Here is a 21,888-nt window from a genome sequence, read left to right on the forward strand (position 1 = left end):
CACATCCAGAATGTTAAAACCATTAATATAGAAGGCTTGTGCAGAAAGATCAGAGAGTAAGACAACAGGTGTTTGGTTTTACCACATTTGGCATGCGAACCCTTACTGATGGCTGTCCTTGACTTAAAAAAGCAGTAAGAACTCGTAGTCAAGGACAAGAACAATTCAGAGTGGTCTCAAATCACTGATGATGTGTACAGGATGTGTGTATGTCTCATGTACAGCAACTTTCTGTTTGAGACATGCACACATCATGTATTGATTAGTTTAACATGTTAAAGTTCTACCAAACTTATGTTTACTATTAAGAGCAATATAATTATTTTAATACATAAACAAAAAGCACGGCAAAACTGACTGCTGTCAGTTTTGTTATTAATCCTTCCAGCGATGGCTTTAACTGCCGCTAGGAACCATTTTCTTTTCTTCTGTTTCGTTCAGTGTTCAGTTCATTGTGGCACCATGGAGACACGCTTGGAAGAAGGTGTGAAACTACAGAAAAAGACTAAAGAGGAGAAAAAACTTTTAAGGAAGCAATTAAAAGCGAGCCATACATTACTAAAACATGAAGGCATTGACACAGTGTTGATACCAACAAAGGTGACACTATTTTTGTTGAAATAAGGCACTTGTAGTACACCGATCTTATGTTTAAGATACAGAACCTTAAAGATGTTTTTATAATGTATATAAAAATGTTTATATTGTATGTATGTCACGGATATGTATGTCACTTAAAAATGTAAATTGTATTGCGCTTAATGATGCTCTCATTAGCAGGTTTCGTTGCTTATTACGTACGCTGTTATTCATCAGTGACAGTTTGATCAAATCGTAACGCCAACCGAATGGAGTATCTTTGTTTCTTCCCCGAAATCGATTTAAAACTCAAATTAGCCCAAGCCTAAAAAGAAGGCGAATAGGTAAACGAATAGTCACTCTATTAGTACTCTTTCTGCGCAATTAACAACCACGTGTTTAAGAGAGCATTGTTTTTAAAACCTTAAGCATTTGGCGTTTTCATGCCTTGATGATCAAATGATTGAAAAAAAGTAATGAAACATCAAACGTGTGTAGTCGCTTTGCCCGGGGCCCGACAATGTAGAACGAAACAATGGCAAGTGAAGGGAAAATGATTGTGATTTCTCTTGTTTCAGAGCCTGGTGGTAGCAAACGGTGGTCTTGGCAATGGGGTGAGCAGAGAGCAACTGCTAGAGGTGCTAGAACAGTGTGGCTCACTCAGGGCAGTACTCATGCCACCAAACAAGCCCTATGCCTTTGTAATTTACCAGTCCGTAGATGCTGCTCAGCTGGCGCACACAACCCTCAATGGCAGACAGCTCGATACGGAGCACCAGCAAGTCACCCTGTACTTAAACTTTGTAGAGGAAGGTGAGCTGAGATGTTTGTTTGTTTTTTATTTTTTTATTTTGGAAAGTAGCTGCGGCTCGATTGCGGAAAATTCAGTTACATCTCTGATAGTCAGGGGAAATGTCGGGTAAAAAGCCAGCTCAGGCTTGGTTTGTAGGGCAAAGGGAAGAGAAGTCGAAATGTGGGCTGCACTGCGGTGTTATTTATTAAGAGGGTTTGGTTTCAGGGTATCCCGTGTTACTGAAAAGAAGGAAGCTTTTTCCAAGGAATTGTTTTTTGAGCGCTAGGTAGAGCGGTTTCTGAACACAGGGGCAGTAAGGCTGTTACAGTATAGAAAATAATGCAGACAGGCATTGATTGAGGGACAGTCTAAAGCTGGAATTTAACAAAAAAAAATATTGTCCTTAATTCTATGCTTGTTGCAGTGTACAGTTTTAGAAATGGACTATGAAAAATGTTATTTTTCAATAAACATAAGCCTTGGATGTCTGAATGTTTAATTCTTTTATTTGTGAGGTTCTTATCATGAAGTTATAGTGCTCTTTTCATACTAACAGATTTGAGAGAATCAGAGGCCCACTTTTAGAGAATCAGTCCTACTTTTAACAATTTTATATTTTACCCAACGTGATGGAAAGTACAGAACCTGTTACAGCAACAGCATGTTGAGTGATGACTTGGAGATGTTTAATAATGAAAAGATCGTTTTGTTCAGTGATTTGCCACTTTTGTATCCTGACGTGTTTAGATCATCTTAATCTCAAAGGTTAATTGGAGGCAACCTTAATCGACAGTATGTGTGACAACATCAATGAGTAAGGTCTCAGTAACTTCACAGGAAATGCTTTAAGGATGCAACCATTCCTTCAGCCCACCAGTGTCTCTCTCTGCAGTAGGAAGTGTGGTTTGGCAAGGACAGGACCTGCCCCCTGGTCTGAAGGTGGTGGAGGAGTTTCTATCACCTGAGGAGGAAATGAGACTGCTGGGAGCCATTGACTGGGGTTCTCATAGCAACACAGACACTGGTGAGAGGTTCATAGCACTTTCTAAAGTCTTTCATAACAGTTACTTCAAAATCTAAATATACCTCTTTTGTGTACCTGAATCTGCTAGTGAATTTGAATGGTTAGTAGTGCCTTAACTTCAATGTTTTGAAATATTTAAGAAATTGTAGATTTCAAAAAGTTAATAAAATCATAACAGGCCTTTTGTGCCTTGATTTATAGCATTTCTGAAAATGTAGTAGTTTCTAGCATTTTAAATTCATTTAGTACTAATGGATATTAGATTGATGTGGAATAATTTCTTTTCTCTTGCTGTTATAGCTCAGAAGGCTTTGAAACATAGGCAAGTAAAACACTATGGCTATGAATTTCGGTATGACAACAACAATGTGGACAAAAACAAACCTTTACCTGGAGGTAAGTACATTTGTATGAATTATTTTCTATAATTCAGTGATTTGATTTCACAGTTAAAAAATCCAGGTGAATTTAAATTGAGTGCCAGATACTGGGTTGAATACAAAGTTTTAGTTGTTTCTATAATGTTTTTTCTACCACATCATTGTTGTAAATAGAATGTTTGTGGTGCTGCTTGTTTTTCAGGCCTGCCCATGTTTTGCGATGAAGTGTTAGACAGATGTCTGAAAGAGAATCTCATAAAGGTCAAACCTGACCAGCTCACAGTAAATCAGTACCAGCCAGGACAAGGTAGGCTGTGGTGCACTAACACTGATTCAACACAAGAGGGCAGCACAGACCTTTTGTATAAAATACCAGCTATCAGTGGGGAGGAGAACAGAGTGATGAAACCAGTTCCGAGATGGGGATTATTATGGTAAAGGCCATGGTGAATTTTGGTCAGGACATTGGGGTAACACCTGTACTCTTTTCGCAAAACATCCTGAGATTTCTAATGACCATGGAAAGTCAGGACATTTTTTCATCCGAAGGACGGCGCCTTTTTTACAATATAGTGTCCACATCACTATATGGTGGTATTAGGACCCACATAGAGTGCAGGGTGAGCACCCCCTACTAGTCCCACTGATTCCAGCAGTAATCTTAGGTTTCCCAGGAGGTCTCCCATCCAGGTGCTGGCCAGGCTCACACCTGCTGAGCTTCAGTGGGCTGCCAGTTGTGCCTTTTTTGGTGCACTTATTTGTATTTTCAACTTTGCAGTAACAAAACAACATTTCTTCACAGGCACAGGTAAAGGGAAAAACAGACCCAAAGTCACAGAACCCCAGAGACACAGAATGTTTCAGGTGTTTCAACCTTCACACACCTGAAGAAGGCTCTACAGCTGAAATGCTGTCACTTTTTTTCCTTTCAGCATGGAATAAACCTTTACCTGTTCCTTTGCTGCTTACGCATGCTGATGCAGTTACCTATGTGAATTTCTTCTACACCTCAAACAAACAAATCCTCACAGCACAAAATCTTCCATGTCCATAGAAGTCCATGATGAAAATTTACATTATGAGCATCTCAAAATTATTAACTTTAAAATGTTTCATAATTAATATGTTTTATTAAAAATAATATTTTTGGGGGAAAATAAGCTTTTGTCTTTGTGATTAAATAGATAACATTTAATTTGCAGACCTGCAAGGTGATACTCCAAGTGTATTGCAGCATCTCTATTGGAAATGGACCATATATTCTCTGCAGCATGAGGAGCTTGAGGATGTGTCGAAAGACAGATCCTTATTTGTTCTTGTTTGCTTCATAAGAGTGAATACAGGGTGTGTTGGCGTTTGAAAGAGCCATTTTTAATCATTGCTGTGTGTAGGAAATTAACAAATCATTCAGAACAGAAAGTTACAGAGATTATTTCAACACATAATATGCTTCATGTGTTGTAACAATTATTACTTTATTGTTGTGCTTGAGTTATGAGTTAGACTTTCTAATCATTTTGCAATCATGTTCTCATCAGAGAGTGGAACCTACTGTGCTGATTGCTCAGCATTACAGCTGAACTCTGCGGTACTGAAGAGAGCTTTTCATTGTCTACAATCTCAGTATGTCCACTATTAAGGAGCGGAAAAGAATAATGATTTCTGGGTTTAATTTGAATTGTTTAGCTGTAATCAGTGTCAGGTTTCTGATCTTTGTTTTTACTAAAGCATGAGGAGGTTATATGCATATTATATCCCAGATTAAATCACATGCAGTACATACACGAAGACACATGGACTTACAGTGTTACATTGTTCTGCAAAATGTGATATTTTTTAAATATATGCTTTTATTTGTTTTTTGTTGTTTTTGACAGGTATTCCACCTCACATTGACACTCATTCTGCCTTTGAAGATACAATAATCTCATTAAGTCTTGGATCAAAGGTACGCTATTTTTGTTTTTGGTGTGCAGTAATCCCTTGTGATACAAGCATCAGCTATATGTTTATAAATGAGTTATTGCTTATATCGGATGTAGGAATTCCTCCATGATTTTGCAAAACTGGGTTCTTCTAAAGCCATAAACCATTTTAAAATCTTTTGTTATAAGAAAGACTTGTGTATTAAGTGCATATACAGTACAGTAGTATAGGATAGGACCCAATGTTTATATACTTGCTAACAACTGTAGCAATGTAACTAAAGTTCTGTTCCGTAAATGAGCAGGACTGTTATTATTTTCCTACTTATTGTTTATGCATTGGCTAATAAGAATAAACTGGGAATCTTGTCATTTTCATAATTAGATACTGATTTTGTGGGGTATTAAGGTGCATTTTGGGTGTTCGGGGGAACAGTTTTGTGTTCAGAAACCAATTGGAGGTTATAATACAGGAAGTAATGGCATTTTTCATTATAAGAGCTTTCACCTCACGAGCAGTGTTTGAGGAACAAATTACACTGGTATTTAAATGAATTTAATTAGGCCGCTAAATCAAATTTAAAGCTGGAGCTTGTGTGATGGTTTTTTAGAAAAGACCAGGATTATCTGATCAATGTCATATTCGGATACACAAAAATGTTTAGTTCTTCATCTTGATTTACCTTCTTCTACAATCTTTTATCTACTATACTAGTAATACTACTATTATACTATAATATACTAGATACTAACTGAACAGTACCAGCCATACTATGTTATACATTATACTCTGTCATAAATAGTTGATATAATCAAGGTATTTTGCCCACCTTTGGTCACACATTTAAGCTCTGTCAATTAATTTGATCCTAGAGCCCTTCATAAGAGTAAATTACCCATTACCACTCATTAATGAGTGAGAGAACCTAAACCTTTCCGTTCTCTGTCAGTTTCTTTGATAGCATTATAGCAGTCTGAATCCGCAGGATTTGTGAGCAGTTAAACCAGAAAGTAGGAAGAAATTCTTTAGAATATGAAGGCCAAAGGTGATAGGGAGAATATACTGATGGAAAAAAGAAACGCAACACCCCCTCCTCCACACTCTGGCCCTCCCATCTGCGTGGAACAGGCTGAAGAGTGACTCATTTGTGAAGAGGACCTGATGCCACTGCTGACGAGCCCATCGCAGCCTCTGTCTGGCCCAAGCCAGTCAGGTGTGATGTCTAGGAGGTGTGAGCAGAGGGCCTCTGACAGGTCGCCTTGCTCTAAGGCCAGCAGCATGGAGCCTCACTGTCCTGTCACTGATGCAGGCATTGTGTCTGCCGGCAGTTTCAGCAGAAGTACGGGTGGCAGATCTGAATCGATCTCTCAGATGGACCAGTCTGATGTGTCGGTCCTGCTCTGGTGTGGTCAGTCGAGGGCAACCGGATCTTGGACGGTCATCTGTCCTGCCGGTCTGCTGAAACCTTCTCTGCAGTCGGGATACAGTGGAGCGGCTTACTCATTAGTATCTGGCAATGCTGGAACATGACATGCCTGCCTGCAGCATGCCAGTGGCCCTCTCCCTTGCTTCTGGTGACATTCGAGGCATTATGGAAAACAAATTAACAACTTTTTGTGAAAATACATAAGCTATAACTATAGCATTCTCATTCCAGAAAATGTTGTTACTTTTTTCCATTAGTATATTTAAACTTTTAATGGCAGCAACTGAACTTTAGATGTGTGTTTTTTGCATTCTGAGTCTTTTAGATTAAGTCTGTTTTGTCTGGATGGGGACCAATGAAATCTGTTGAATTGTTTAAGCCCCATTCTAATTTTTCTTGATAGTCTTTTGACATCCTTAAGGATCTTAAAATACTTTTTTTTTTAAAGAGATCTTTAAATCAGCTTCCCACTCATAGCTTGAGCTTGGAGACTTTCTTTGTCCAGTTCTTGAAAGATGATAGAGTACACAGAAAACCTCATGCCCCTTTCCAAATCTACTAAAATGTTTATGTATTGTGATGAGTTAAAGACTTGACTTAATGTCTGAGTTGGTGATCTCTCTAAAATAATCTAATAATGGTTAATAGACCAGTCTAAAGCATTATAAACCATAAATCACCGATCATTATTACAATTTTCAGTTGGAGCCTCGGACTTTCTCCAGATCATTTATTGAGTTATTTTTAAATCAACTTTTTGCTTCACTGTTAACTGTGAACTGTTGGCAGGGCAGATTAATTACAATTCACAGAGTTACTGGAACCTGAAACAGTGCTTTAGACACAAATCATTCAGTAGTCTTACTTCACTGGATGGATAGCAGGTAATTTCTCTCAAAGTAAATGTCAGACTCTGACAAGCTTTACTACAGTCCAGTGATTTTCTGAGCTACTGATGAACTTTGTTGTTCAGATCTTCTCTCTGAGCAGCGACTAAGGCAAAATATAGCCCTGGTTTGCAATAATAGGAACATTGCAAACTAGAACAAAAACAAAATGTCAACTTGGCAGTCTGCATGGAATTCAAACTAGATAGGGGTCGATTAGAAAAACAAACACTGAGTAGTTTCTTGAGAATGAAAATCGAAATAGGTGACACGAAGAGCTTCAAAAACAGATTAGTTTGTGAATGTCCCGATATATATGTTTCACTTTTTCATCAGGCTTCACAGAACATTTGTATGCTATGCAGCAAGGTCACCATCATTGTCCTGGAGGTGGAATTCACTCATTTGCTATAATGTGACTCATGGAAGCCTGCCTGCTCGAATTTTTATCTGGCAGTTTAAGTGACCTGTGGTTAGGCTTTTATTTATGCCTCTGGAGAACTCGGTGCTTTATTAGAGACTGTACATCCTGACCAACTGAACCTTAACGTCTCACTCAGGTGTGATGTTGTAATTGCTTCGGCCCAAGAGCTGGACACGTGGCCAGTCTGGTGTTTCTCTCTAGTCCCCACGGCAGCCCTGACTATCTCTTGAATGCCTGCTGTTCTGTTCACTCCCTCCTGGATCATTGATCAACCCGTTCCTCCTTGAGGGGTTTATGACTGGCATCTATATTCCATCTGCCTGCCTCGTTCTGTGGAATTTAACCTTCTCACTCTCCTTCATTCTTTTCCTTATGGTTGCTCTCTGTTGTTGCTGCTTGCTTTTCTTGCTCTTGGTGGGATTTGCATTTCCTCTTTATCGCGTCCCTCTCTCTGTGGACTTTCCTGTTGATCCCCCGCCGTCTCATAATCCTTTCTGCGATCTAAAATCTGTCGCTCTCTTTTCGTTCTGGGTGGGTGGGGAACTAATGGAGTCAGAAATGAGCTCACTGTGTTCCTCTCTGTCAGCTGCTCTCCGTAATAAGGCCTGGTTGTTGCTATGGTCCCTCTCCAGGTCCCTTGACTCAGTCCTAATGTGCAGGGAATACACCATCTTCTGTATTCAGCTGGGACCCGTCCTCCTGTCAGTTCTGCTTGCTTTCGTCTCAAAGAGTTGCTTCCCACGTGGTTGAGAAAACAACCTAGTAGAGTGGTTTGACAGGCCAAAGGACATGCCTCATGGGACATTGTCAGTATGGTACTCTCTCACAGAGACACAGGGTCTCGCTCAGCTGCTGCCTCTCCACTTGGAGTTTTCTTTTGGTATCTTTTCAAGCTTTTTTCTGACTCGCTGATGGGTGAGAACTCTGGGTGTGAGCCCACTGCAACTTGTTCCCGTTAACCCCGATCTCTGTCTGGGAACCCTTGAGGGGTCCTGATGTTTCCCTCCTCTGAACATTGATATCCTAACAGAGCCCTAGACTACTATCTCTGGTCCGTATTTGGCCATGAATGCTGTGCCATAACCGAGAAATGGCCTGCTTACTTGCTTGGTGTCTGACTTTTCTGACAACCCTGATATAGGAGTGTTGGATCTTATGAGTAGCGAGTGTCTAAGCTCCTTCTGACCTGTTCTCTTAAACTCCTTTTAGTGAATACTATTACCTGGTAGCATGTTTGGAATTTCCCCAAGAAAAATATTCTCTTGAGATTCCACATGGAAATCCCTAGAGAAGCAGTACTGACAAGTACTGAATAGTACGGATGATTTTGGCACCCCTCATTCATCTTTCACCAGGACTATAACCCTTGCCTACTAGTCTTCCATTTCAAATGTGTCCAGCATACTAATGGTCTCTCTATAACCCTGGAAACTGTGGAAACTGTTCAAACCAAGTGATTGCCAGTACAGAACATTGCTCTGTGTGTATGTCGGAATTCACCATGAAAGTTTTGGATGAAGCTAGAGTAGAGGCTACATAACCTACTATGTTAAGGAAATTCATACAACCAAGATGGCACTCATCTTTTATTCATCACATATCTGGGTGCTCAGGTACTTTATATATGCATTTCTTTAATTAGCATTAAGAAAATGCTAAAAATATAGGGACCAAAATTTTCATCCGTTAAAAAAACACACATAGTTAAATGAAGTAATCATAATTGTCACACTGTGAAACACTGTATACCAGAATAAACAGGTTGCATTAGCTGAAACTTTCTCAGTCATGGATATGCTCATAGGATTTGAAAACACTGAAATGTGAGATATTGAGACATCTTTCTGTATTCTCGTTGTATTAATTTTAGCATAGTTAAGAGAGTTGTGGACTTGTGCAAATTAGACTAAGTAGAAACTATATGCTTCCCTTGTGAACAAGTAATTTTCTGTCACATGTAAAATGCAATGAATCTCTGAATGACTGCAGGGCAGCTTTTGATTAAACATTTACCTTGTTCCTTTTTTCCTTCTCCAATAGAATAAATAGGTCACCTCACAATCATGGATAATTCACATTATGAACAGCTTGTCATCCATAATTTGAGAGATCAGTTATCAAATTGGACTGCTGAAGGACTTATGCAGGAATTAAAAAGGTTATTTCTCTGTAAAGAAAAAAAAAATGAGTAAGACCTTAGAGGGATCAGCTAAGAAATGTTAATACCTCATTTATTTCTTTTTCATACCCATCTGCATCATGAGTGTTCTTGTGCTGATATCTCCTGTGTCAAGATAACATATAGAAGACAACTGGAGAGTAAAGCCAATATTTCCTTATCAACGGGTGGATTTCTTGACATTCTTACATTCTGCATATTTCCTACTGCAGTTCATTCAAAGGTAGCCATTTGCTGCAATTAATTTTGATATTGTGCAGCTCATTATAAAGGCTTATAACCAGGATTTATATAATATTACCACTAATCAAAGTAGGATGAATAAACCTCTGCTATTGTATCATTCAGAAAGGCCGCTCCACCCACATGGTGTGAATCCACTAACTAGGATGACTTAACGGCAATAAAGACGTGACTAAATCTTTGAAAACTTGAGAGGATTGGAATGGATGGTTGTTCCCCTTTGTGGTTTTCAAGGCATATTGGAATTCGACTTCGCTTGACTTTCTTTGGGCAAAAGCATTTTCGTTCAAACGTATAAAATGATTTTCCACATCATCATCCTCCTTTTTTTCTCTTAATTTGTATTGTTGGCAGTCCTCAAACAAATTTACACAGTAAACTGTGGGGGTAAAATTTTAGCTTTTTAGTTTACTTTGCCCAAAAGGAGAATTTAGTAAAAATAAAATCTAAATTTTTGTGATGCATGAGATTTACTAGAGCCTCAGACTTGTTCCAGATCGGTTACATTTTAATCTTATCCCCCTAAAAATTTCTCTTATTTAGATTAGAAAAAGAGGACCAAAATCAGATTTCTTTTCTTAATTTTCACCAGGTTTGACAGTCAATCTATTAAATCATCTCATCAATCAATTCATGTATTAATCAGGTGATTTTTTTGTTAATGCAGTCTCTTGAGTGAGTCAAAGTCTCTTGAGTGTATCCTGACCAGTCATGAATTATCAAAATGAAGCCTCAACATTTAATCAAAATGTAGAATCTGTAGACTTGAAGACCTATGTTTCTAAAATTGTGCATACTGATGTTTCTTTTGTTACTCATTAAATACTAATCAACAAAAATGAACCACAAGTGTAACATCTTTGTAAATGACAAAGAAACATGATCAAAATTTTAATTACAAAGGCAAATGACTAGTTATTTCTATCTGCTATTACATTGAGCAGTTTCTCTCATTCTTTAATTAAGAAACAGAGTTCTGTAGCTAGTAATGATGCAATTACGTCAACAAAACCTTAGCACAATGACAGTTTACGCATCAAAAAGATTTTTAATTGTTTCTCAACTAATTTATATTGAGTTGTTTGCATAGGAATTTCTGGTTATGATTTTAAGTTATTAATTTCAGCTTAATGCTTCACAACATTTTTGACATAAATGAGGACATAAATTCAGTATTACCATACATATCAACTGTAATGTGCTTTTGGAAGTAAGAGGCCCTTTAATTAAATGTGTGCATCCCCTGATAGTAGGTTTTGCAGACATTTTGTGTGTAGCCAAGGCCTTGACAAACAAAGTGAGTTCCTGCCTATGCAACTGATAACTTACTAATTCAAAAGTAAAAGTTGAGACGTTCAAAAGAACATAATGAAAGAAGCTATTTAGACCTTTTTAGTCTGTTTGGTAAGAAATACTGAGCTGTGAGAACATCAGGAATGAGATTTGCACCTAGAACAGGCTGAAAATGTCCTGAAAATGGAGTCTTCAAATTACATTTCCTAGATGGTTAGAGTTTGCAGAACAGGATATCATGCTTGGAGATGCATCAAAATCCACAATTTTAAATAACAGATCACAACTTCCATGCATGTAAGGACAAACATTTAGACATGTCCAGTTGTGGGCTAAATAACAATTCACATAAAAATATGAAGGGGGTTGTAATCTAAAAAATAAATCCACAATTTTAATTTTAATTAAATTTACTCTTAAATCTAATAATGATACATTGCATTATCTTTTAAAAGTATGCAAGCTTTTCTACAAACCTGAGCAGAAACTTACAGATAACATGGAGCTGTTGTGGTATGTTCTGAAATGAACTAAAAGCAGCAGGAAATTGCTGATTAACAAAAGCAAAGTTGGTGGTTGTGATGATGACGATGATACTAATGACGATAATAATAATGGATGATGTGACAGCAGTCAAAGAGCTCTAGTACGCTCACCACACGCTAGCTATGAGTGGTGCGTAGCTATTAGAGTGATGAAGCTAGTTCATACTGTACATGAGAGTTATTTGGGAGGCCATGATTGGTAAAGGCCAGGGGGAGATTTGGCTAGGACAGAGGAAGCGGAAGACATGTTTTGTTGTGTGGTTCCTGCGAATTGTAAGCAATATCACAGCTGCACATGGCCAGAGAAACCATGATAGAAAAAAAATCTGCACTTCCTGTAGCTTCCCTACAATGTGTCTTTCTGTAGACTGTGATGGATTTTAAGCACACTGATGGGCGTTCTATCTCAGTGGTGCTGCCTGCCAGGAGTGTCCTGGTGATGACGGGAGAGAGTCGCTACCTATGGAGTCATGGGTAAGAGAAAACACTTAACATTATTTTTGCATGCCTTGGAATTGATAGAATGGCATTAAAAGGAATTTGGCAAGTAAGAGGTGTCTGGCTCACTTGAGTGTTAATAGCTAATTGATCTGAGAATCTCTTCTAGTCATTACGTAAGACAAAATGAGTTTAAGCTTTAATGCCATTTTTCATTTTATGTTTATTTTTTGTTTTAGTTTTACATTAGCAAACAGTGAATTTCAGGACTTGTTGGTTCACAGCTAGAGCACTATTACCTACAGTTGGGAAAACAAAAAAACGCCTTGGGTCAAAGAGGTATACAAATTTAGTGACTATAGTGTTTTACGCTTTGACAGAATCACTCCCAGGAAATTTGATGTGGTTCCTGTCGGTGATGCAGAGAAGGCCAGCATCGTCAGTGGTGACTCTGGAGATTTAACACTCCACAAACGAGGAACAAGGACTTCCTTCACATTCCGGAAAGTGAGGAGGACTCCCTGCGACTGTGGTGGGTATTACGAAAAAAATGTAGACTTTACCCCTGCCTCTGTCACTCTGTGTTCATGGTTATAAGAGGTAGGTAATTGAAATGGGAGAACCTTTTACAGTATTGTACAGTATGAGAAGAAATGACAATAATAATAATTGCTTACACTTATATAGCGCTTTTCTGGACACTCCACTCAAAGCGCTTTACAGGTAATGGGGACTCCCCTCCACCACCACCAATGTGCAGCATCCACCTGGATGATGCAACGGCGGCCATAGTGCGCCAGAACGCTCACCACACATCAGCTATTAGTGGGGAGGAGAGCAGAGTAATGAAGCCAATTCATAGAGGGGGATTATTAGGAGGCCATGATTGGTAAGGCCCAATGGGAAATTTGGCCAGGATGCCGGGGTTACACCCCTACTCTTTTCGAGAAACGCCCTGGGATTTTTAATGACCACAGAGAGTCAGGACCTCGGTTTTACGTCTCATCCGAAGGACGGCACCTGTTTACAGTATAGTGTCCCCGTCACTATACTGGGGTATCAGGATCCACACAGACCGCAGGGTGAGCACCCCCTGCTGGCCCCAGTAACACCTCTTCCAGCAGCAACCTTAGTTTTTCCCAGGAGGTCTCCCATCCAGGTACTGACCAGGCTTACGCAGGGTGATATGGCTGCTGGCAATGACAAGAGACCATTAAACTGGAAAAAGGAGAGATGTAAATACTCTTTTACTTTTGTTTGTAAGTCAGGGTGTTGACACTGGAGCACGGCGCGAAACGTTTTGATTTGTTGGCGTCTTGTTGCGCAGCCTTCCCCTCGGTCTGCGACAGTCAGAGCTCTCCTGGGGATCCCAGCAGCCCCTCTGTCCCTCAGAGCGATCGCGACGCCTCCTGCCTGGAGAACGAGTTTGTACACAAGGTGTACGAGGAGATCGCCAGCCATTTCAGCAGCACCCGGCACTCCCCCTGGCCCAGGGTGGTAGACTTCCTCCAGTCTCTGCCCACTGGCGCCATCCTGGCAGACGTAGGCTGTGGGAATGGAAAGTACCTGGGGTTAAAACAGGACCTGTTTGCGGTAAGACAGTCTGTAGATCTGCAGTATTAATGATTCTTTACGGAAAGCCCCTCTACTCTGTGTTGACGAGCTGTATGATTTGAGTGAATTTCACGGGTTGTTGACCCAGCTCTGTCCTCCTCATTGTCGCCAAAGCATATATATTACTACTTCATGAGCTTTCGTTTGGAAAAAACTATCGAGCTGAGCTGAAAGACTATCATCTTCATTTAGAAAATAATATAACGTAGCATTTGTAAGTGCATAAAAATTACAATCTGCACATTGATTAGTATTAACCTTCTGATAATCCAAATTATTTGCAGTATCCTTGCTCGTCCCCTTATGGTATAGGAAGACAGTGGGCTCCTGAAGTACACATCTTTTTAAAAAAAAGATAAACAGATGAAAGATTACAGCTTTGAATATGTCCTAAGTATTCTGTCTTTTAGATAAGATCATGTTTATATGCAGAAAAACAAGTGTATTATATAACACTTTGCTTTTTGATTCAATTCCATATTATATTAAAATCTGTATTGGAAAGGAAAGTATGATGTACTGGCTGTTAAAAACGGTACTGTTTGATGTATTTGTTATACAACTATGGAGGAAAGCATTTTTTTAGGATAGGATGAACAAAATGTGTAACAATTTCTGTAAGTGACAAAGCCCTAGCTCATAGCTCATAATTGTCTTTCCATGATAATTTTGACCTTTCTTCTGTTTGGATAAGATAATGTTGCAAGTTGCAGGCTTTATTTTTGTGCAAAAGAACCCCTAACTGTGGAAGACACTTTTTAAAAGACATATTATCGTAAATTATAAGGTTTTTTTTTTATATTTGAGCACCAAACATGGCATCTTCTGTAAATTTCTGTTTTTATTTGCCTTTTACTGTGTCTTTCAAGCAGTAAAGCCAATATTGATTTATTGGTGTAAATCATGTCTTATTAAGAATTAGCCAGAATAATGTGTGGGGATTGCTATTGTCATTGCCTTTACCTTTTAAAGGTGTACACTCCTCATAGTGCCCCAAAATGTTTTTTTTTCTTTGCTTGTAACTGGTGCATTGTTGAATTATGCATGAGATAACACATTTTTAAAAATTTCGAATGTTTCCTCAAAATGCATTTGGAAAACGTAATTAAGATACTTTACGTGTCAAAATTAAAAATACTGCCACAAAATATAAAAAGATGATATGCTCACGGAGAAAGGCCCACAATAACACCCCTTGACTTAAACTCTGCATAACACAGACACAGTATGTGTGTTTTCAGCGACCTTCAAAGGATGTCACTGTTTGTTCAAGAGTCACAGAGGTGGCTGCAGACAGGATCCGATCCGAATGTTCTGGGACGCAGTGTGATGCTGCTTTTTGAGAAACCCCTTTGTGGTGGTTTTTATAAAGGCCACTGGCTGTCTGGATGGGGACTGAGATGGCCCCAGTTGTGTCGGGGTGGGTGCAGTCTGCTCACACGGCTCCTGGCCCTTGCTGCTGTTGATGCCCCGCTGCCCCCCTCCTGTGTTTTCGCAGGTGGGCTGTGATCGCAGCAGGAACCTGGTGGATATCTGTGGAGAGAGGAGCTTCCAGGTCCTGGTGTCAGATGCTCTTGAGGTGCCTCTTCGCAGTGGCATTTGTGATGCCTGTATCTCCATCGCCGTCATTCACCACTTCTCCACTAAGGTCAGCAGACACTCGTGGTTCTTCTTACCTAGAGCAGGCAGGACACAATGGCTCTGGATGGTTCTCCTAGTTATTCTTTTCATAGGAAATTTCACTTGATGAAAAAAGGCTAGCAGGAGAGTGCTACAAAAACAGCTGAAGATCAGTGAGGATCTCGGATAAAGCAGTAGACTGCATTTTTTCATTAGGTAGGAGATATTCAGTACAGTTCAAGAAGAAAACAAGTCGAAGCCTTAGTTTGCCTACTGTATCTAATCTTTTCCCAAACCACACCTTTTCTGAAGAGAAAAGTTACATCTAACTTCAGCTTTAATCTCTGGAATAAAAAAGATATACATAAAAAGGTATTTAAAGTTAATAAAAAGGTATTCACTGTTTTTAAAGTTTATTTCTTCTAAAGCCATTGAAATGGACAGGCTTGTGAAGCACGAAAGTGTTTTAGTGTTACCTTATAGTATTTTAGAATACTCAGTACTCAATCAACAGAATGCTTTAGAATACTCACTGGAAAACCATACAACCTGGCTAATCTCCACTGCAGTTACAGGTCTTAGGGAGAACTTTGGAGTTTGGGGCGTGGAACACTGCCACCTCTTCACTCTGCATTAAACAATTCTGCAATGTACCTACCCTACCTAGGGCTCCCCTGGGCTTTCTTTGTATTGGCTATTAAAAAAGAACAGAGCAGAAAAATGTAATTATTCACTGAGCTTACTAATTGTGTTTCATGTTCAGGAGAGAAGACTAGCTGCCATTAAAGAACTTGTGAGGCTTTTGAGGCCTGGGGGAAAGGCACTTATTTATGTTTGGGCAATGGAGCAGGAATATAACAAGCAGAAGTCCAAATACTTGAAGGGGAAAAAGGTGAATCAAGAAGAGGGCTCTGCGCAAAGACCTGAGCAAACAGCGGACCACCTAGGACACAGCACCTCTTTGGCATCAAACCACAGGCCTGCTGGGAAGGAGGTCAAAGATTGTCCTTTGACTCGGCAAAACATGTCAACATTGAGCGTTCACACCAACAGAACTGCGTTCCATTCCCAGGACCTGCTTGTCCCCTGGCATCTGAAAAGCTCTGCTCCCAGGGACAAAAACGTGGGAAAATCATTAGGATCTGCAGATATCTGCCCCATCTTTCACCGCTATTACCACGTCTTCTGTGAAGAGGAGTTGGAGAGCTTGTGTGGAGAAGTGGAGAACATTGCAATCCAGACCAGTTACTATGATCAAGGGAACTGGTGTGTAGTATTAGAGAAGAAAAGTGAATGATTTTTTAAATGTGATATTAAGGAAGCCAAAAAGAAAGATTTTAGTGTGACTTTTATGATGGCCGTTATCGAGTAATTCAAAATGCAATGAAGTAATTCAATGTAATGTATTTTATTTAATGAAAATAAAAGTTCTGCAAAAAGATTTTTACTTATCAGGAAGCACCATTTTTGGAAAGGATATCATACTACGGACACCGATGTTCGATGAGTTATTTTGAAAGCTTTATGAGTTTAAACCTTAGCATTTGTGCTTTAATATGCAGTTGCGTAAGATCTTTACCTCTGATGTCTCAATTTTAATATGGCTTGCTGAATACCATGTCCCTATGCATTGCTAGACTTATATGTTCTGTACTTTGAAAACGTAGAATTGACGCATAGCAGCAGTTTCTTAATTGCTTTTACATTTGTTCTACAGTAAGTTCATATTTAGTTTTTTATTGATTTTACAAATCTCAAAATGCAATGTATACTATACTCTTTTTTACTATTGTGATGTCTCAGGTGAAACTATGTCCTAAACTGCACCAGTCATCTGCGTTATTATTAATGGGTAATAGGCCTTTGATCAAAAGCTGGGACAAATTTTTGGCACTAGAATATTTGGCTGCATGTTTCCCAGCACAGAGACCTGCCCAGGATTGTTTGAATATTAACAGCAGATCTTCTTGTGCACAATTACAAAGTGAAGCAATGACGTGTATGAATTGTACTGTTTTAACATGGCTAGACTTTCTAGTAACAACTCCGGATTTTATTAAATAACGATCCGAGCTGATCTTTAGCCTTTGCATGAGGTCTGTCCACACCACCTCCCATTTCCTGAAAGGTTTATAATTTCACATATGACATAATCAAGTCATATGGCAGATTTTTCATTTTGACCCAAGACCATTGTATGAACAGATTCCAAAATTACAAGTGCAATAAAAAATGACCTCTGGCATAATAAAAACAATGTTCGCTACACCTTTCTATCCCACCCTTCTAAATCCAATGACGTAATCACAAAACAAATACTGTACAGTTATTGCCGTAGATTGACTTCTGGGCAGCTGTTTTTTTAATTTATGCATAACAGAATAACAAAAATTACAATACAAACGAGTACATATAACATCTCAAGACAAAAAGGTCGTCAGGGGTACATATTACAACATAAATTCAAGTTATGAAAAAAGATTAAACAAATTAAATCAAAATAACGTCCGCACCGCTTTTATATTTTTGCTGCGAATACTCCCTTACACCCACTTTAAAATGCTCAAAGGGTTCTTCCCAGACCACTTCATTTTATGTATATAATAACTTCTGGGCAGCTGTGCGTTATGTACTGTTGCGGCTTCAACTGTCGTAATGTATTTACGACCGTTTAAAAGGCCTTGGATTAACCGGCCGCTCGGTTTGCGGCATCGTCATGGCGGCGTACGGTGGTAGTTTTGAAAGTGCCAACAGCCTCAATGAGAAGAAAGAGTTGAAAAGGAAGGCAAGAGAAGACATTCTGAAGAAGGTAGGTGTTAGTTTCGATGAAAATTACTGTTCGTGAAGATTGCTTACTCCGTGTTCCAAGAAGGGTGGGAACTTTTATACATCTGTGCTTAATATGACTACTCTTGCCGTATTTACTGCATAATCGTTGATACTGAAATACTTAAAATCTTTACACGTACGCGTAAGCAAATAAGGATTATACAGTATATGCAGTTTCGAGGAAGTGATTTTATGCTTTGAAAGAAAGGGGATATGGAATATTTCAAGACAACTATCAGTAATGTCATTTCTGCACTTCTGTTGCCTCTTGTACTGTATTTAATTGGTAACTTTTTGTCAGACAAAGTTCTTGATGAGTCATATTAGCTGAACTATAAACAGGTGTAGCGGTTCCTAGTTCTTTTTATCACCAATTTCCTCTGGCACGTTATACTAAATAACGAGCTCTTGTATGTGCGCAGAGGGAAATTGATTTTTTACTCGCGTCATATAACTGCGAAACCACAAGGTGGGGATATCGCACCTGCAGTGAACGATGTCGTCTGTAGCTTATGTACATATCTCTTAGGGTCATTTTCTTTTCCATATTTTCTGGAAAGGAATTATTCAGACGTTTTAAATAAATTATTGTGAGCGAATTCATTATTTATTCTGTCCTTGGCACTGAAGCAGATACTGAAAGCATCTCCTTTAGTTCTTCAGGAAGTTTAGGGTATTACTATTCTACATTAAAATCAATGTATGCGCCAGTTTTGGATAGTTATTAGTCTTACACAGAAGATAAAATTAAAAATAGAAACTTGAATTATTTAGGCATTGTAACGGCGTGATAATAGGTATAGCAACATTGCACTCGATATTTTTTCTTAAGGAATGTTCAAGTGCGCTAAGCGAGGTGGAACGGTTTCCTTCTTTCGTGGGCTCTTGTAATGAAAATTTGTATCGCATATGCTGAACAAAAATAAGTATCATAAACCTTATCAGCACAACTGCCTTGCTGTCATCAGTCACTTTAATTACTTGGCTGGAGAGTCCAAAACCAAATGCTGAACGCTGGTGATAAGACGCATTACGCGCCGCTGCAGGAAGGAAAATATGCGGAGGAGCCTGTTTGTGCGTCAGCAATTTGTCCAAACACCGCCTGTAGCTCAGAAGCAAAGGCAAAACAAGCGTTGGTTTTTGAATAAACCATGCCTCAGAACAGTGTGTTGAAATCCTTTGCTTCTATCTGACGTGTTGAGCTTTACTTTCCCCCCCGTCTTCTCAAATCATGATCAATACTTAATAATTTGCATTCGGCATGGTGCAAATTCAAAGGCGAGGTTTTTTTTTTCCTAGTGCTTTGCAGACGCCTAGGAACATAAGCTTCTTGGACGAAAATTAAAGCTTTAAGAATGTTAATGTGTTATGCAAATACCATAACAATTTAAGGTATGCTAGCAAGTTCGTACAGTATATGCAGAACTAGAGTTTCAAAGACCTGTTGCTTGTTTGAATGACAAGGTGAATTGCCTGAACCTTTCTGACGTTTGACCACATGTCTGATTTGGTGGTTAAGGTATGCTTATATAAACAAAGAAACAATCAATTTAATAAGAAAAATCGTTTTTTTTTAAATAAGCCTTATTGGAAAATACGGTATTTGTTTAGGTAAATTACCACGTTTCTTGGTGAGTGGCTTTTTAATTAAATTACCTTTTATAGTTGGGCCAAGTTACCTTATCTCAACAGATCTCAGAATACAGGTCTTGGTCTGGTCCGTATAAAATGAGAAAACAGCATTCACAGCAGTAGCTTGGTTGGTGGACCAGTAGGTGGTGCTCTTCCCTTTCCAAAGTTTCTTGATCAATGCTGCAGTATGGAGTCCTCCACCATGCTGCAGGAGGTGTTATTTTCTAAATGAGACCCTAAACCTTAAACCCTGAATAAAGCAGATCAATTTATTTGGCTCTGTTACAAAACTACTTGATCATTAAAGGTGCCACAGTGCTGTTTGAGAAGGGATGTTGATTCCTGGTTCCTGACTAAGTTCTGCTATAGGTCTGTCCAGTCTGGCCTACCTAAAGTTCTTAATTCAGTCATGAACAATTTCTCACTGCTGTGTCTGATCGGTGTAGTGGGGCTGCTGGTGTGAGATGGCTGCTGCATGTCACCCAGGTGAGTCAACAGTATGTAATCTTTGTCTGCATGTCTTTTTCTTCTTCTTCTTCGCATTTTCCCACTTATGTGGGGTCTGCTTGTTTGCACCGATTTTTCCACTTCGTACGGTCTGCGGCGTCTCGGCAGGAGACTTTTGCGAGGCGCATGTCGTCTTTCAGCCAGTCCAGCCAGCGCGTTAAGGTTGTCCATGAGGCCAGCGGCCTTCCACATTCAATTCGAGGGCGGTCTTTGCCATTGGTGTGTCATTGCTGCGGAGCACGTGTCCATACCGTCGCAGGCGCAATTCCCTCATTTTCTCAGTGATTGGGGCGACTTGGAGTTTGTGGTTTGTGGTTAGGGAGACTGGGATTTGACAAATGACTTATTTTCAACCGAGTGATCTAAAAGCTGAAGGGTTTATTGCACTCTCCATGGCAGTGGAGGAACAAACAGGTTAATAATGTACCTCTGTCGAGCCCCCCAGCACTGTTATCTCTCCCACAGCTGTGTTAGCTCTTCTTAATTGTAAGGATGTGCTCCAGGATAAATTAGCCTAATTGTGATGGATCGGCTTCCTGCAGGAAATGATCGGATCCATGGAAATCCTGGGGGATGAGGAGTTTTTGTTTTGTCACAGAAGAGATTTAGTCCTTGATGGCTCCACTGAGGCCTAGTTTACACACAACTACATTTTGGAAATGTTTTTGAACATCTGTGACGTTATGGGGTTTATGTTGAAGGTGGATTACTAAATTGTGCCACAAATGTCTGAGATTATTGCTGTGCCATGAGAGTACAGCAGCTTTATTGCCTGTTTTGGAGGTGAGGGGTGTGTGAAAGAAACTGAAAGCTTGAGTCCCCTGTGTCAATTTCAGGCTAAAGAGCAGCATGAGCGGGACGAGAGGCGCAAGGAGCTCAGGCGAGCCCGCGGGGAAGACACGTGGATGTTGCCAGAAGTGGACATGAGGATCAAGCAGCAGGAGGAGGTGAGAGTGAAGGGAAGGGACGTCAGATTCCCTATGTTCTAATGTTCCAGTGCATTGAGAGGCTTGTAGTAAATCCATTCATGTCCCATCAACAGTTTAGGTTTGGATTTCAGAGTAAGGAATAGATCATATTTTTTAATGGATTGGCTAATGTATCCAGCAGCAAATCACCCTGCAGCTCACAACTGGCAGCCCACTGAAGCTCAGCCTGGTCAGTACCTGGATGTGAGACCTCCTGGGAAAAACTAAGGTTGCTGCTGGAAGAGGTACTAGAGGGGCCTGTAGGGGGCGCTCACCCTGCAGTCTGTGTGGTCCTTATGCCCTGGTATAGTCATGGGAAGACTATACTGTAAAAAGGCGCCGTCCTTCGGATGAGATGTAAAACCGAGGTCCTGACTCTCCGTGATATTTAAAAATCCCAGGGTGTTACCCCGACATCCTGGCCAAATTTCCCATTGGCCCTTACCAATCATGGCCTCCTTATAATCCCCATCTATGAATTGGCTACATTACTCTGTTCTCCTCCCCACTGATAGCTGATGTGTGGTGAGCGTTCTGGCGCACTATGGCTGCACTCGCATCATCCAGGTGGAGCTGCATAT

General features: G+C 39.7%; 2 protein-coding genes across 3 annotated transcripts in view; both read left to right on the top strand.

Moving 5' to 3' along the window:
• Nucleotides 1-431: 431 nt before the first annotated feature.
• Nucleotides 432-16,812, top strand: alkbh8 (alkB homolog 8, tRNA methyltransferase). Of its 2 annotated transcripts, none has more exons than XM_088639193.1 (11): nt 432-600; nt 1,158-1,392; nt 2,268-2,396; nt 2,697-2,792; nt 2,979-3,083; nt 4,654-4,724; nt 12,067-12,173; nt 12,518-12,669; nt 13,465-13,730; nt 15,250-15,399; nt 16,135-16,812. In XM_088639193.1, exons 1-11 carry the CDS (start codon nt 463-465, stop codon nt 16,666-16,668), a joined length of 1,983 nt encoding a protein of 660 aa, XP_088495319.1. In that variant the 5' UTR covers nt 432-462; the 3' UTR covers nt 16,669-16,812. The 2 variants fall into 2 exon arrangements, with proteins under 2 accessions (XP_088495319.1, XP_088495318.1); XM_088639192.1 differs by having other exon boundaries at nt 433-600; nt 2,265-2,396.
• A 1,245-nt stretch (nt 16,813-18,057) lies between these two features.
• The window catches only part of cwf19l2 (CWF19 like cell cycle control factor 2), a 43,811-nt gene continuing 39,980 nt past the window's right edge, over nt 18,058-21,888 (top strand). The window contains exons 1-2 of the mRNA XM_088639190.1: nt 18,058-18,180; nt 21,176-21,286. Coding sequence (XP_088495316.1) covers nt 18,088-18,180; nt 21,176-21,286 — 204 coding nt within the window. The 5' untranslated portion in view covers nt 18,058-18,087. The remainder of the gene's footprint in view (nt 18,181-21,175; nt 21,287-21,888) is intronic.

Source organism: Lepisosteus platostomus, chromosome 7 (genome assembly GCF_059453375.1).
Source record: "Lepisosteus platostomus isolate fLepPlt1 chromosome 7, fLepPlt1.hap1, whole genome shotgun sequence".
NCBI classification, from domain to species: Eukaryota; Metazoa; Chordata; class Actinopteri; order Semionotiformes; family Lepisosteidae; genus Lepisosteus; species Lepisosteus platostomus.